Genomic DNA, 17,837 nt, shown 5'->3' with positions numbered 1-17,837 from the left:
TTCATCATTGATTTACAAAGTACGAGAGAAGTTTTCAAGAAGTTTTGTCTTTGTTCAGTGATACAATGTGAATTTTTTTGCCATTACTGTAATCTGTGAAATGTGTTAAAACTAAACCTCGGGGTCTTCTTTCTCATTCACAGCACGTCAAATTTATGAGCTGCTCTCCTAAAAATGTCCTTTTTGTTGGTTTTATTGCTGGCCATCACACAACTCTTTTCAGAGCCATGGAAACCAAGAAAAAAAAAAAAATCTTTGCCCAGAGATGTGACTCAACGTGGCGTAGTAAACAAGGTTGGGGGTGGTAGAAGGAGACGTACATGTAGGAGAAACGCCACACTGTCCCCCAGCTTCTTCACTTCGGCAATTAATTGCTGTTTGGGGTACGCCGCCTGGGTGTTGGGAGCTTCATCAATCAACCGGACAGAAATAGCCATCCGGTTAAAAGCAGAAGAGATGGTTATCAGATGCCGCTGGATGTTCACGTCACTGGGTTCTTCAATACAAGAAAGAAATAAAAATAACATTTGCATACTCCTTGATGGAAATTAAACTGGCCACCACTGAAATGAAACAATGAGGTTTACGAAGAGGGATAAGGAGGGTGGAGGAGATTTGAAAGTCGGTGAAAAGCAAATACTTAAAAAGTACCAGATCTCATCATATTAAAATGTAATTGCATTTTTTTTCCTGCATAAGCAAAGTACCATTTGGTCACCTCTACACTAAAAAGGTCAATCCATTTAATAAAATATTTTCAACAGCATTTCTACGTAGTTCGAAACCTTGTTTCAGTAGGAAATGTTTTGGGGGTGTTTTTAGGTAAGGAAATGTGTCTTAAAGGGAACCTGTCACCACGTTTTTGGAAGATGGGATAAAAATAGCGTTAAATAGGGGCAGAGGTGGGCGTTACATTAGTGTGTGTGTTATGCGTTTATTACCCACCTAAGTTGCCGAAATAACTTTGCAAAGTCTCCGTTTTCGCCTGTCAATCAGGCTGGTCAGGTCACATGGGTGTGGTGTCTTCACCCAGATTTGGCGTAGTTTTCCGTTGGTGGCGTAGTGGTGTGCGCATGCCCAAAGTCCGGAATCCTCTTCCAGGGGATTTAAAATAGCGCGGTGTTCGTTATTGCATTGGTGATCGGTGGGCGCGGCCATCTTCCTTTGGCCGCGCGTGCGCAGAAGCGGCGCTCTGCTGGCCGCGGCTTCAGGAAAATGGCCGCGGGATGCCGCGCGTGCGCAGATGGATATCGCGGCGGCCATTTTCCTGAAGCCGCGGCCAGCAGAGCGCCGCTTCTGCGCACGCGCGGCCAAAGGAAGATGGCCGCGCCCACCGATCACCAATGCAATAACGAACACCGCGCTATTTTAAATCCCCTGGAAGAGGATTCCGGACTTTGGGCATGCGCACACCACTACGCCACCAACGGAAAACTACGCCAAATCTGGGGGAAGACAACGCCCATGCGACCTGACCAGCCTGATTGACAGGCGAAAACGGAGACTTTGCAAAGTTATTTCGGCAACTTAGGTGGGTAATAAACGCATAACACACACACTAATGTAACGCCCACCTCTGCCCCTATTTAACGCTATTTTTATCCCATCTTCCAAAAACGTGGTGACAGGTTCCCTTTAAGTCTCATCTACATAATGATAAATCACTATGATGGCTCGTGCTGACTTATCAGTCTGAATGAGATTCGACAAGACATCAGATCGCACTCGCATCAATGTTCTTTGGGGCCATGCACATCAGATTTGTTATTACGGACTGAGGCGGTCTGGGAGGAGAGAAAAAATAAATAAAGAATCACAGAAGGATGAAGTGCTGCCAAGAATCATGATCTTTGGGCAAACCATTCCTCATCGGTAGGGATGAGCGGACCTGTGGATGTTCGGGTTCAGGTGAACTAGAGTGAAAAGTTTGTTTGAGAATACAAATTTGACCACAAATCCAATGCAATTCAATGAGGACCTAAACTTTAAAGGCAGGAGTGATGCTGCAACGTAGACAGGCAGGAGAGCAGCAGGATGATCCCACCAAAAAGCATGCACACACTGCTCGCACTTTCAGCAGCAGTTTGGACACATGTGGGCAGTTTTTCAGGAAGCTCTGCACCACCAACTGTAAGAATGAGAAGTCCTCACATTCTGAGCGGCCATGTTGGCTCTAGCAGCCATCTTGTGCAAAGTTAGAAACTGACCGATTTTGCTTCTAAAGAGCTAATAAGATGTACTTATGAAAGCCCTAGACACATTGGACATACAAGATGAGATCATGGCCATGAGCAGGTATAACTGGCATGCACACAGGTTAATTGGCACAGCTGCATGAGATAATAGGAAAAGGGTAACATATGGTAATAAATAAGTGTATTTGTTGCAGTGATATTGGAGAACAGGCATAAATTTGTACATATTGATAACTATGTGACCAGCCTAAGAGCTGTGATGTGATCAATGACAGTAGCCAAGAGGAACATGGAGTTTGGCGTACAGAGCCTCAAAGTCATGACATTTAACCATTTTATGCTTTGTCCTTCAATATATGTTTTTTTTTCTGCAGTATGATGTTATCATGTATATTCCTTTTTGCGGCAATGTGCTTTCTTTGTCTGTATCATGTATAAAAAGTCTGTTACTGTTGTTCGGTGCCATAACATCACCAGGCCATACCTTGATGGTTGGTTAAAAGGCCTGCAAGAATTGGCCAAATTATGCGCAAAGCGTCTCATTTTTTCCTAGTATTCAGAAGCAGTATTGCTATTCATATTTCACATTGATATGCTTTAGTACTACAGAGTGCAACTTTTTTTGTATATTTTATATGGAGGTGGCTGCTTCCAGTATGCACCTGTTCACACTAGCTTGGAAGTGCTAGTCAGTCTTTTGTTATGATCTTGCAAACAGTTCTCACTCACCAGATGTACAAGTCATCACCCAAAGATCACAGAGGTAAGGCAGTAAAAAACATAACTGCCAGACTGTCATCCCCTCCAGCTTCTGAATATTGGGGAGAATTGGGATAACCTACAGATTATATTATTATATTATATACACACAGTAGCATTATTATTATTATTATTATGTAGAGATGATTCAACTGAAATTTAGGAGTTTGATCGCTATATATCTAATGCATGTGGTTAGCTTAGTGAGACCAATCTCTACCCAGTGGTAAAATGCTGGTCATAGATAACTGGATGCAGAGATTGCAGGTTTCTGCTTTCAGCAGAATCAGTAAGCAAACTTTGTGGAAGAATGAATGATTTTACTTGAGACCTACGGCAACCACATATCACATGCATGAAGGATTTAGGAAGAACTGAAACAAGTAGTAAGCGGCACTGTATAGCATTATTAATCTCCAACACAGGTCCATTACTGTCCGTTCAACACAACAGCTGCAGGCTTGTGCTGTATAGGACCAACAGAAGAAAGGTAAAGATGAGCAAAATAAATGCAGATCTCTAAGAGGCCAAGGAGAACAAGATATGGTAGATGATAATGGTGCCATTTACTAACGCCATACCTTTACACATGACTGATCTGAAACATTAGATTTTTGCTATACAGATATAGAAAAAGAAATTAATGAGGGCTGAGGCTCAGAAATGTATCCCTTCACTTCATGCATCAACTGCACTGAGCAGCATTAATAGTTGTGCACCTACAGCATGCCTTTTGCTTACCAAGTGCTTCATTTGCTTGTATAACCTCATGGCTTGATGTTAGGACTTCATGAAGGTCAGTGAGCAGATGAAGAACCACATCGTGAGAATGATAGTCCTTGCTCAGTGACTCAACCTCAGTGGTAACCAGTTGCTTGCAGACTGAAGAGAATACCGTACTGGGAACAAACGTATCTGTGTGCACTGCGGGACATAAAAAAGGTTTCTATTGCTGGTGTAAAGAACCACGGTTCATGGAGTGTGTATGTATGTATGTATGTATGTATGTATGTATGTATGTATGTATGTATGTATGTATGTATGTATGTATGTATGTTTATATTTTTATTTTACATTAAAAAATAAAACTTCTTGAAAAGTGAGTGGTCCTAAAATAGAAAAAAAAACAAAAAAAAAACGCGAACATCTGATCTGTCAAACCCTTACCCTTGGAGTGGTCTCACTAGTGCATGTGTTCTGCTCTCAATGTACTTCTCAGCCACCATCTTCTGCGGTAGCCACTTCAGCTTAGAAAGAGCAAGGACTTACACCAAAAACTTGTGACCATTCCCTCTGGACTTCTGGTCAGTCAGAAGTTGTGGTTACAAGATTGAGTAACAGGACTGGGAATGGTGCCAAAAAGAACAGAAGACAACAACTGGTAAGTAGAAGACTAGGGTCAGGTTACATGCATTAGTGATAGCGCTCAGGAAGTGAAATAAATGGCAGAGCGATGTCAATGTAAGAAGGTGAAGCACAAGAAGAATCCGGGGGTGGTTACCTTTTCGGCTCTATGCCTGGAACCATTGAGCTGTGCTACAGGTTGCACAGGGGTGAATCACTAAGACATTGGTACTTCAAGACATATAACACTAGAGCAACCACTAATAAGTAGTCAACTCAATGAAGCTCACCAATTATGAAATCATTTAAAATTTAACATTTATTAGAAACATATAAAAGATCCATATAACCACTTCAAAAATATTTTAACACGAACAAAAGCCCTAAATCAGAGAGGAACATCCACCTACAGACTGGCACATATAGATTAATCAATAAATATCAATGAAATCAATAACAGCTGGCAAGGAAAGCAGCACTATACAATTAGCATGGACTATAACACCTAAAGCACATAGGTACATCCCTATGATACCCATCAGATCTATTTATAACAAGTGCAAAAAACAGCATCTCAAAAAATTATAAACTGATGAGAACCACTATGAGTGCCAAGATAATGACCTGGTTAAAGCCCCATCCAGTGAAATAAACAGCCAACACCTTACCAAGTGAGGGCCCGTATAGTGGATGTCCTCCTCCGGCGCCAGTCTGTAGGTGGCCATACTCCGTACCTGCATATTATTACATTTGGCGTAGTCGGCAGGATGTCACACGGTAGCGCGGAAAGGGCAGACCAAGCAGCTGGGGAAGTTCCCAGGTCTAGCATTTCCCTGGGAGCCATGTTGTATAATTTGCCAAGGTTCACTGGGAACAATGTAATGCTGTGGAGTTGGACGGAGCGTAACCGGGGAATGATGCAGATGCATCCCATGACACCAGCCCTGGAGGCAGAAATTGCATTGATGGCCCTGGAGGGGGAGGCGTGGGATTCTGTCATGCATAGGTCCCCCGGGAGAGAGATACCTTGGACAAAGTGCTGCGCATACTTGAGGAGATGTATGGGGACCCCACTGACGTAGGGGAACTTAGTATGCGACTGTTTCATCAAATACAACAAGAGGGGGAGACCGTGACCCAATTCATTAACGCCCTACAAGAGCTTCACACTGCTATCAGATGAAAGGGCGGTGTAGGGGCTGGGTCAGTTGATGTGGTGCTCAGATCAGCTGGTGACAGGACTGTGTGACAATGATGAAACAGGCACTGCGAGAGTGCATGCAAGTAAAGCCAGACATGACTTTCTCTGAGGTTGGCAGTGAGGCGCGTGTGCGTGAACAAGGACAGGGAGTGTCGGGGCTGGTGGGAAGGGTGCAGAGCGGGGAGGTAACCACCACCGCAGACAATATCCCCCAGTGGGTGGAGGACCAGAGAATTGAGATTAGACAGGTCCGTGAAGAAATGGCAGCCTCCAGAAGAACTCTGGCAGAAGGGCCCGGCCCTCTGGTGCGAGACAGAGAAGCTGCCCCCGAAAGGAGGGTGAAACTACCAGGAAGAGAAGCCCTCTTACATGCTACACCTGTGGAGAATCCAGCCACATTGCTCGATGGTGTCCCCCGGCAGAGCTGACCATCCCCACGCCCTCCTTTAAACTAGGTGGCTCTGAGCTCGAGGGGCACCGCTTGGAGTGTGAAGAACAGAGGAGGAGTAGTAAAAGTCCTCACAGCCTTGTTTCCACGTGCCCTCTGGTCTGGGCAGAAATCAATGGAAGATCAGTGTGGTGCTTAATAGACACCGGCTCACAAGTGACCACCATGCCTGAGAAATTTCCGCCGTCACTTCACAGAGGCGCTATGGCCCGAATGGGTCCCTGTGATCAAACTTATGGTGGCCAATCACTTGCCCATCCCAGTCGCAGGGGTGGTATGGATGAACATAGAGGTCTGCGGAAAAGACCTCGGGAGAAGAGGAGTGGTACTGGTGGATGGAGAGGTAGCTAAAGACCATACCGTGACCCTGGGCATGAATGTGTTAAAAGACCTCAGAAGCCTGGTTTTCAACGAGTCCCCAGAACAATTAGTGCAACAATGGAGTGACCAAACCCCTCAGAGAAGGGTCTTTCAACCACTGATACGGACCGCCCAGGTCCGGGAAGCATACAGTGATGGAAAGGAACGCGGCAAAGTAGTCGCCCCCGCCTCAGTCAGTCAATCGAGTGTTGCCCCCTGGGCAGACGGTGCTTCCCCTGCCTATACGAGCTGGCATCCCGCTGGAAGGGGTCGAAGTCCAAATTGAGCCCAGCAGAGCCGACCAGCTGCCATCAGGAATATTGGTCGCGCGGCCCCTGGCTACCGTGCAGGATGGAACGGCCCTTGTGCGCTGCATAAATTTGGGGGAAACAAACAACTTCGCCCCCTAGAAGCGAAGTCGCCCAAGTCCTGGGCCTCCCAGACGAGTTGGTCCAAACTGAGTTGGTACAGCTGACCGCAAGGCCAGAAGATCCGTGGTTGGTGAACGTCAAAGCGGAGGCAGCTCCGCACCCCAGATTACTGCAAGAAGGGTGCCAGATATTGGAACGCATGAGGGTGGAGCTCTCAGAACTTACTCCGCAGCAGGTACCTCAGGTGGAAGTCGTATTGGGGAAATTTCAGGAGGCGTTCGCCAAAGATGAAGATGACTTTGGACGTACCGCGGCCATCACCCACAGATACCCACTGGGGATGCAGCACCAATCCGGGAATGGTACTGCCAAATACCCCCACAGATGTACCAGGAGGTGAAGGGAATGATGTCACATGCTGAAGAAGGGAGTTATACGCGAGAGTCAGAGCCAGTGGGCTGCCCCTATAGTCTTGGTGAGAAAGGTAGACGGGTCCTTGTGGTTCTGTGTGGACTATCGCTGGCTCAACGCTTGCACAGTGCAGGACTCGTACCCACTGCCCAGGATAGAGGAGTCCCTGACAGCACTAGGGAATGCCAGATATTTCTCCACGTTAGACTTGGCCAGCGGCAACTGGCAGGTCCCCATGTCTGAGCAAGACAGAGCCAAGACTGCTTTCATCCTTCTGATGGGACTGTATGAGTTCGACCGGATGCCCTTCGGCCTAGCAAATGCCCCAGGAACATTTCAGCGACTCATGGAGAGATGTCTTGGAGACCTGAACTTTGAAGCCACTTTGATTTACTTGGTTGATATCATAGTCTTTGCCCCCACTTTTGGAGGAGCATCTGCAGAGACTAGAGCAAGTTCTGAGTCGGCTATAGAAGTATGGCTTGAAAGTGAAACCCCAGAAATGTCACCTCTTCCGTACCGAGATTGAATACTTGGGAAACGTTGTCTCCGCTGAGGGGGTGAGGCCCTCCCAGGAGAAGATAGCCGTGGTACAAGAGTGGCCAACTCCAAAAACTGTGAAAGATGTGCGTGCATTCCTGGGACTCACAGGATACTTCAGACGCTTCGTAAAAGATTTTCCCGCCTTGCTAATCCACTCCAGGAGTTGTTGAGGGGAGTGCCCTCTTGAGTCAAGAACAGGAACATACAGTGGGGGAAGCGCCAGGAGGAGGCATTCTTGGCTTTGAAGAAGGCCCCGGTGCTGGCCTACGCTGACTTCACACAACCATTCATCTTGCACACTGATGGGAGCCTGCAGGGCCCCGGGGCCGTACTATCGCAGATGCAGGACAGGAAAGAGTGTGTCTTCGCATACGCCAGTCGGTCTTTGCATGACTCCGAAAAGAATCCAGAAAACTACAGTTTGTTTAAGCTGGCGTTGTTGGCGCTGGTGTGGGCAATGACTGAGAAGTTCGCGTAATTTCTGGCAGGCTCAGAAGTTCATGTACGCACGGATAACAATCCCATCTCGAGAATGCAAAGTTAGGGGCCCTAGAACAACGTTGGGTGGCCAAGTTCCGTTTCAGCATTTCGTATAAAAGAGGAGCTGAGAATGTTCATGCAAATGCCCTCTCCCGACTCGAGTAAACTATCCCAAACCAGCACCCAGCTAGGATGAAGAACTGGAAGATGTGGAGGTTCCAGGTTTTGGAGAGACTGCCAGGACGGTGGCGGCGATGCAGGAAATTGAACAGGAAGAGGCCTGTGTGAATTTGCTTGAGCAGAACCACGATGAGTGGGTCCGAGTGCAGCAGGAGGATCCGGAGCTAGCTCAGTTGAGAAGGTGGGTCGTGTCTTAACAAATGCCCAATCGGCACGAGAGGAGGTCCATGTCACCTGAAGTACTGAAGATGCTACGCCAGTGGGAGAGGCTCCCGTTGCGGGATGGTATCCTGTACCAGAAGGTATTTCTGCAAACAGAACTCAGTCTTGTATGACCGACGGTGATTCCCTCATCCTTAATAGATCAGGTGGCTAAGGAAGCACATGAGAAGGAAAACGCTTTGGGCCAAAAAAAAAAAACAAACAAAAAAAAAAAAAACACACTTTCCAGTAGTTACAGCGCCTATTTTATCATCCCCACTTAAGGAACATTGTGGAGAAAGTATGTCAGCAATGCAGAAGTTGTGAGCTGGTCAAACCACCAGAACAATGAGCCCCCACAGAGACGGCAAGGTCTTCTGGCCCCATGGACCTACTGGCAATAGATTGCTTGACAATTGGACCAGTACACCAAGGCTAGGAGCATTGTTTAATGATGATAGACCACTTTACTAAATTTGCCATAGTGACGCCTACGCGGGACCAGACTGCCGAGTCTGCTGCTCACGCAATTTGCAAACACTTCATACAGGTGTACGGGTGTCCCAAGCGCATCCATTCTGATCAAGGGGCCTGCTTCCTCGGAAAAGTGATGAGGAGCTGCACCAGCTGTACAAAATCGATAAGTCCCGGACCACCCCTCATCATCCACAGGGGAATGGGGCTTGTGAAAGATTTAAGCGCACTCTGATTCAAATGCTGAGGTCCCTGGAAGAGGACCAGAAGGCGAAGTGAACTGAGTCCATCCCTGACTTGGTGTGAGCGTATAACAACCGGAAACAGCACCACCGGATTCACCCCCTACTCTGTTTTTTGGCCGACCCGGGAAGGGGCTGGCAGAGCTGGAGCTGGAACCCGAGGAGGACTACCCATGGATGGGGGGTGTACTCCTGGGTTCAAGAACATTGTCATCAGCTGCGGACAATTCAACATCTAGTGCAGAACCGGCTGCAAAAATTGGAGCATCCCCAGGTAGTTCCTCAAAAGTGGACAGCCCTGCGGCTTGGAGACCGAGTCTTTAGTGAGGGAAAAGCACCCGCACAACATACTAGAGTACCAGTGGGACAAAAGGCTATACAGAGTGAAGCGGCGGCTCACCAACGGGGGTCCTAATTATTATGAGGTCCAGCCCAAAATGGAAGAGGGGACTCCCTCCTGCACACTGCACAGGAACATGTTGCGTCCATGTTTGTCTCGAGATCCTGAATCAGTCCAATTGGCTCCAGCGCCCCCACCGGCTGCACCAGTGATGAATGTAGATGTGGAAGGCGAGGAAGACTCCCAATCTCTCCCAGGGAACCCAGAAACAGGGCTGGTGCCTGAAACTACCAACGTATTGGAGGAAACCTCGACTCCTCCCACAGCAGTTGACACCACCACCCCTGCTGATTTGAGATGCTCTGAATGTTCAACGGCTGGTGTACCCCCTGTTCGCTACAAATCAGGATGAGTTCATCTGGCAGCAGATTGTGCAAGGACTGGAAGATTGCCAACAGGAACTCCTGAAAATCTCACCCGTGGAATAGTGAGCAGAAAGAGGGGGGGAATGTAAGGAGGTAAAGCACAAGAAGAGTCCGCGGGCGGTTACCTTCTCGGCTCTATGCCTGGAACCATTGAGCTGTGCAACAGGTTCCCCAGGGGGCAGACTTAGAGACTGGGGTTTAGAGGGAAAGGCGTGCACTCTGTAGGAGTCAAGCTGGTGCAGGCTGAACCTGGAATTGATCCAGTGAACTCAAATTCGGACAAACATCCACACTCAGAAACTGTATTCAGATTGCATCAAGAGTGTGAAGTATTTATTGAGTAACATCACAGTGATCAATGGGGTTCTGATTCTGGGACAGGAAGGAAGCCGGGCAGAGAGCACGAAAGACGCGTGCGTAAGGAGCAGAGCAGCGGTCAGAGCAGGGCGCAGCTGCGCTCCGGGAGAGAGAGAGCTCCCAGTCAGAGGACAAATACAGGGAGATTGCCCAGAAAGACTGCATCTTGTGGGTACATGAAAGCGGACTCTGCTGTGACTGGAGAGGGGTGCATTGAGACCCGTGCAGAGACATTGGCCCGTGCAGAGACTGTGACCCCCTGGTGCCCACGCTATCGGTACAGAGACTGACTCCTGGTACCCACGGTATCAGTGCAGAGCCCTTGATTCCTGGTGAGAGACTTAATAGACTGACCATCGTTTTCCCGGGATAGGCTGTGCTGTAAAAGCTAAAGACTCAGAGCCTGTGTATATCACTTTAACTCCCGAAATCTCAGGCAGCAGGCTCCTAGAGACTACTCAGCCAACGGACAACAGAGGGACGACAAGTGCCGCTGTTTCTCGGCGCCTACGTTGGAGAAGAGGACCCTTCAAGTAAGTCCTCAGACTGATAAGTGTTCTTTTTCTCAAGAAATCCTGCTTATATTAATATTATTATATTATTAATATTATATATTAATTCTGTTACACTGTTTGATCCCATATTTTTGCACTGTTTTTTTGCTAGCTATATTCCACTGCTTCCTCCCTGCAAGGAGAACCTGATTCCTGTTATTAAACCCCTCAGCTGTTGGTCTGTCTGTTCCGTGGTGACACACTCAGTACCTGCATATTATTACATTTTAAGTTTACCACCAATGATACACTCTAGGCAAAATGTGTAGCTGGGGCAAAATATGGCTCAGCTTTTTCAATTTTTACACAACCAATCAATTCATCTAGGAGATACTTGCTGCTAGAAGAGTCCGATAAGACTGTGGCCAGACTGTGGAGAAGTTGAGTGGAGTAGCCAGTCGTGAGGTCACAGGTTAGTGCACAGTGTACAAACTATAAATTAAATTTTTTTCAGATTGCCTACATGGATTTACAATATGATACAAAGCTTCTCAGAATCCTAGAGACGCCAATTTGATATATAGAATAGATCAACAGGTCTCTGAAAGTTCTCAAATAGACGGTGGTGCACGGAGCTTGGAGCTAAAGTCCCCTATGATCTGATTCGGTAATTTCATGTAAAGAGGCTTTTATATACACAGCTCTGTACCAGAAAAAGCTGCTCTTTGTGGGTGGGGGAGAAAGACTTCACATGTGAATACTGGGAGGAGAAAAAAAAACAAAACACGACATTACCTTTTCCGATTAGTAAGCCAGATGTTTGTCTTGAAAGTGAATTTCTTCCTCTGTAGCAAAAAAAATTAAAATAAATAAAAAAAAACACAACAAGTTAGTTCATTCAGAAATTTCCAATTCCATACCATCACAGCGGTAATATCAGAATCAGAGCGTGCCTGTAGAGGTGGAATGAGCATTTGTCAGGTTTTATTGCTATAAAAGGGGAATTTAATGTTTTTTGGATTTTTGTTCAGGCAGCTGATGTGAAGCTACTGAAGCTCTAATCTTACCTTAACAGTCAGTCCTCACTGTGCCCTCTATGCAAGGCCCAAATATACCCAAATCACTGGTAAATAGCCATCCATGACAGGTGTATTGTGTCTGCACTATCAGTGAGCCACAGCACACAGACACAAACTTATATAAAAAAAAAAAAAAAAAATTCAAATAAAAAATTCATTGCATCCAAATCATTGGATTAAAAACTAAAATATCGGAGGTCATTTTTTTATCCTTCTATAAAAAGTCTTTAGAGTGTAAATTCCAACAGGCAGGGTCCTTTCAGGTTCTACAATAAGACTAAAAATTGGCAACATGCACAAAATGATTAGGACCTATAAAAAAGCAAAGCAAAAGAATCAACAGCCCTGCCGTAGACTGCTAAAAAAGCAACGCTGCCATCTGCAGGCTATAACGGGGTATTATACAACATATTCTAGTAACATGCAGGTTATTATTATTCATAGAATTACTATTTGATGGACTTCAGAAAGTACTTCACCTATAGACGTTTTATGTATTATGTGCAAGTATGTGCGATGGCCATTTATCAGTATTTTGCACTTGTGTCTCTTCCTTGTAGAACATTGTAGCTTGAAGGGGTTCTCATGCAGATGATATTGATAACTTATCTGTAAGGGTATGTTTCCACGTTCAGGAAACGCTGCGTTTTTGACGCTGCGTTTTTCTGCTGCGTCAAAAACGCAGCGTCCAGATGTTACAGCATAGTGGATGGGATTTTATGAAATCCAGACTCCACTATGCGTTTAAAAACGCATGCGTTTTTGCCGCGAAAACGCATGCGTTGTGCGTTTTTTCAAAACGCTGCATGTTGCTACTATGAGCAAAACACGCAGGTACACCGCAGGTGACCTGCCAGTGACCTCAGGTGCAGTTTTGGTCAGGATTTTACTTGCATAAAATCCTGACCAAAGACTGATGCAATCCTGAACGTGGAGACATACCCTTAAGACCTCACATCTTCAGCACTGGGTGGAGAGGTTGGCAACAACAAGTCTAAGGTCTGAGTATTTTGAAAAAGGACAGCGAACTGAATTTAAGACTTTGGGGTTTTTACGTTTTAGAAACGTGGTCCTCAAATGAGGACATACCAGTGGGAGGGGAAAAAATTATCTAGATTCACCCTCTGGTGCAGCTTCTAACAACCTAGATAGTACTGCCAATGAGCTCCGCGATTGGCTGCAGTGGCTATGTGTGCTGTCAACACAACAAAGAAAACAAAAAACAGACTGAAGTAGGAGAGTTTTGGTTTTTTTGTCATTTTTTTTTTATTTAAGTATAATCAGTTCAGGAACTACTTTTCTAAAAGTAGAAAATCCCTTTGAATGAATGAAGGATTTAATTACACTTGCCTTTTTGGAGATTGTGGCTTCAGTTCTACCTCCCATGTATCAGCAGGGTCATAAAAGAGGTAATCACCGCTACTATCCAAGAATCCCTGCAGATATAAGAGTACCATCATATATGAGTGTCTAGTGTAAGCAAGAGCCAGCGCCCAGCAAGAGCCAGCGCCCAGCAAGAGCCAGCGCCCAGCAAGAGCCAGCGCCCAGCAAGAGCCAGCGCCCAGCAAGAGCCAGCGCCCAGCAAGAGCCAGCGCCCAGCAAGAGCCAGCGCCCAGCAAGAGCCAGCGCCCAGCAAGCTTACATGGTATAGATCTCTCATTCCTGCCAGCTTTTCTTCAAACTTTTCAAGGCTCCACAAAGTAGATATTCCCAAGTTAGTGTTGATAACTTTGATGTACACAATCTTTTCTTCTCCATTCAGAGAAGGTGGATCATACCTGAGAATAATACAATCCAATGACATTCATAAATGTGAGACAATTGGGAATTTTTCAACATACTTTTGGCTATTACACATTTGTCATTGAGCTGTGAAAAACGCAGGCAGTCGACAAGCGATTGCAGTAGCTTAAAGCAACTGAGAGCCTGGGAACCACTCATCACTGAAGCTGCGCTCAGTTTTCAAACTGGAGAGTCACATGCTACCGTTCAGATTGTAAACCAGGAATCAGATGGATTACCACGTGGGACAGTATTGCTAATCTTCACTTTGGGAAGGTAAGGGATGGTTTTTTGTTTTGTTTTATTTTTTGTTACAGGGGATAAGGGCTTCAATTGAATAGGCATAAAGGTACCTTCACACGAAGCGACGCTGCAGCGATAGTGACAACGATGCCGATCGCTGCAGCGTCGCTGTTTGGTCGCTGGGGAGCTGTCACACAGACCGCTCTCCAGCGACCAACGATGCCGAGGTCCCCGGGTAACCAGGGTAAACATCGGGTTGCTAAGCGCAGGGCCGCGCTTAGTAACCCGATGTTTACCCTGGTTACCAGCGTAAAAGTAAAAAAAACAAACAGTACATGCTCACCTGCGCGTCCCCCAGCGTCTGCTTCCTGACACTGACTGAGCTCCGGCCCTAACAGCACAGCGGTGACGTCACGGCTGTGCTTTCACTTTCACTTTAGGGCCGGCGCTCAGTAAGTGTCAGGAAGCAGACGCTGGGGGACGCGCAGGTGAGCATGTACTGTTTGTTTTTTTACTTTTACGCTGGTAACCAGGGTAAACATCGGGTTACTAAGCGCGGCCCTGCGCTTGGTAACCCGATGTTTACCCTGGTTACCAGTGTAAAACATCGCTGGTATCATTGCTTTTGCATTCAAACACAACGATACACGGCGATCGGACGACCAAATAAAGTTCTGGACTTTATTCAGCGACCAGCGACATCACAGCAGGATCCTGATCGCTGCTGCGTGTCAAACTAAACGATATCGCTAGCGAGGACGCTGCAACGTCACGGATCGCTAGCGATATCATTACAAAGTCGTTTCGTGTGAAGGTACCTTTAGGAGAGTAACTTTTTAAATAAATGTGTAGAACAGGGTGTTTGGTTTAATTTTCAATAAAATGATTTTATTCTTAATGTAAGTTTTGAAATAAACAATGAGGGTCGTAATGTGGTTGTCTTATAGATGTCATTATTGACACCTGGGCTTGACGTCACCTGACAATACAAAGGTAACATCGACTCCAACACTATTACCCCACTTGCCAGCACCACAGGGCAAGTGGTAAGAGCGACGCTAAGCACAAAATTTGGCGCATCTTATGGATGCGCCATTTCTGAGTGGCTGAGGGCTGATGTTGGTAGCCAGGGGGCAATATCTCTGGCTCCTTCCCTGGCTATTATCATCATCATCATCCCACAGCTGTCTGTTTAGCCTTTGCTGGTTTGAATTTATAGGGTGATCCTACTGCATTTTTATTTCTGGGGTCCCCATAAATTCACCAGTAGGGACTAAGCAAACAGCTGCGAGCCCTTAATAGCCTGGGAGCCTTATAGGGTATCACTTCTTTTCTCGGCTAATTAACATCAGCTGGGAGCTGTGGGATTTCCCTCTGCTGGTTAGGAAAATTACACAGAAGTTACATAGCTGCTGCCTGATACAACTTCCATTATTGTCGCCTGGTGGCGCCAATCTTAGCGCGACTAGGAGACGATAGGAGCTGCCTACTGCCATTGATGCCTGGGATAAGCACAAACTGTACAGCTTCTTCCCAGGAGCCAGTATGTGTCATGTTGATGTCATAAGTATGAACGTGTGCAGCATTCATTTTGTCCATGTGAAAAACCAGACATGTGAGCAACACAAGTGAATACAATGAGTGTGCATGTGTCCAAATTTGCGGCCCTTAAGATGGACTGCATACGGACACAAAAAGAGGGCCTTAGCATAACTTCTTTCCATGGGAGCGGAGGGAGGGTGATTGAAACCACTTGCAGGGCTTATTTCTTCGTTAGTAACAATTTGGATATTTTTTTGTAATATTGTGATGCCCGCTAGGGCCGTGGGATACTTGGAACTGGGTCAGACAGTTCTTCAGGGAGTTGTCACAGCAGCAGTGACCAGGTCCGTGGTCCTGGGCGCGCAATAAAATGCTGAGGGAAAGTTTGAAGGGGATTTAACATGACGCCACCTGTGGTGTTCAGCAATGAGTGGATGACGCTGCTTAAGGAGACCGCTGGGGCTGATGGTGACGCAGCTGGGATGGTTTTGCTCCCCATAGGTGGAGCAGGGCCCCAGGGCTACCAGTATAGTTTTGCAAGGAATCGTGGATGTTGAGGTGCAGGACTGAGGGTGCGGGAAGTGACTGGAGGACACAAGGACTGTAGTTTTCTTTACCTTTACTTGATGGTTGAAGGTGCAGTCTGGGGTACGGGTAACCGAGGATACTGGGAATCTGGGCAGCCTGGAAGCAACTTAGGATCCACCTAGCCAAGTGGGTTTGGAGGCCTTCCTACTGCGCTGTTCTCTCAGGTCCTTGCTGCTTTAAGCCCTGCTCAAGTTCCTCTCCTGCGTTTTGCTTCTAACCTGTATGGCAGACAGCGTGAGCCTATCACATGCACTGCCTTTTCACTGGAAGCCCCAGGCTCCTGGTCTGCTGTGGTGCCTCCGGGTGTTCGGTGTGGCCAGGGAGCTTGCAGTCCCCTGCCCTCCAGATTTGGCTGTCAGGGTGTACAGCACTCACACAACCAAGGACTCTGGCATCCTTTTTGTCAGCGCTCCGTTCTGGGGCGAGCTTGGTTACAGCTCCACTCCCCAGGTTCTCCTCGACTTCTCTCCTCTCCCTCACTCAGACTTTACTAACTAACTTTGCCTCCAGGCCAGAACTTATAGGGAAGATCCCCTGAAACCGGGTGTTAGAGCTCCCCCTTCTGGTCTGGAGTCAGGAAAAGTGTTGTATGCTGGTGTTACATGATAAGGGGACACCTCCTTGCTTCCAGGCATAACATCACCCCCTGTGAGGGAGGCAATGCCACTGTGGCAACTGGACTCCTGGGGTGCCACAATATATTCCTCTGATACTCACACTTTTCAGCACTTCAGAAACGAAAAAAATATAAAGTATAACTCCCACCCAAACTCAAAGGCATCAAGTCTTCAATCTTTAGCCCCTGAATTGAATGCTTAAAAAAAAAAAAAAAAAAAAAGCGATTTTTAAGAATTGTGATGTTACCTGGAGAATAGTGTCTGTTTATTCAGACTTTTGCTGATCGTGTTTGCTTCTTGAAGAGTGATGGAAAGTTGCAGAGCGCTCCACTGTTCTTGTCCTGAAAGTTTTTATGATTTAAAAAAAAAAAAAAAAATCACATCACAGAAAGCATGGGAAAATCTTCTAAAAAACCTCTGGCTGATAAGTCCGTCTGAAAAATGCTCAGAAAATGTACCCCCCACCCCAACCAAAAAAAAAAAAAAAGGCTTGGGCACATACCCTTAAGAAAAAGGTATTTGACAATGGGTTAGCTCAAGCTTTTAAGTGAAATCTTTGAATCTTTCACAATGGCCTAGATATTTCTTCACGAGAAGTTTTAGGGTACAAGCCCACGATGAGGAATTGCTGCGGGTTTCATGCTGCATATTTTTATGTTACAGCATAGTGGATGGGATTTCAAGAAATGGCATGCCGACTATGCATCCAGAGATGCCCACGGTCCACCTGTGGAAACTGACATGTGGCGCATCTTTACAGACTGCAGCATGTCAATTTCTCTTGCGATATTGGTCGCGGTAAATTTGCACGGTTCAGTGAACACATACGGATTTACCTGCGTCCAATAGAAGGCAGCGCTTTGGACGCAGCGAACATGCGCTGCTAGTTCTGGATCGTGGGAACGTAACCTTATGTGCATCAAATCCCAAGTCTCCGTAAGCAGTTGCCGGGACCTATTTATGTCACTGAAAAAAATATAGTTAGAAAAATACTAGTGACTGCCACTTACTTTCAGCCGATATACTTTTTTTCGTTCTGCACTGCATTTTTTCCATTTGTTTAGTCAAACTCTCTTTTTCTTGCTCCAAGACCTGCATGAATTTGCTCGGCTTTACGCCCATATCCCCAAACTGGAAGGAGGCAAAAAAAAAAAAAAAACC

The 17,837-nt window shown here is 46.4% G+C and overlaps 1 protein-coding gene across 2 annotated transcripts in view; it reads right to left on the bottom strand.

The window, feature by feature from the left end:
* Positions 1-17,837, bottom strand: part of LOC143804934 (kinesin-like protein KIF14) — a 239,885-nt gene that overhangs the window by 17,838 nt on the left and 204,210 nt on the right. For both annotated transcript variants that reach the window (XM_077283557.1, XM_077283558.1), the window contains exons 19-25: positions 17,687-17,807; positions 16,924-17,017; positions 13,547-13,682; positions 13,255-13,340; positions 11,621-11,670; positions 3,696-3,878; positions 321-496 (exon numbers count right to left, since the gene is read on the bottom strand). In XM_077283557.1, the coding sequence (XP_077139672.1) occupies positions 321-496; positions 3,696-3,878; positions 11,621-11,670; positions 13,255-13,340; positions 13,547-13,682; positions 16,924-17,017; positions 17,687-17,807 (846 nt within the window). The remainder of the gene's footprint in view (positions 1-320; positions 497-3,695; positions 3,879-11,620; positions 11,671-13,254; positions 13,341-13,546; positions 13,683-16,923; positions 17,018-17,686; positions 17,808-17,837) is intronic.

This window comes from Ranitomeya variabilis, chromosome 2 (genome assembly GCF_051348905.1).
Source record: "Ranitomeya variabilis isolate aRanVar5 chromosome 2, aRanVar5.hap1, whole genome shotgun sequence".
Taxonomy (NCBI): domain Eukaryota; kingdom Metazoa; phylum Chordata; class Amphibia; order Anura; family Dendrobatidae; genus Ranitomeya; species Ranitomeya variabilis.
This window is presented reverse-complemented; position numbering and strand designations above follow the sequence as displayed.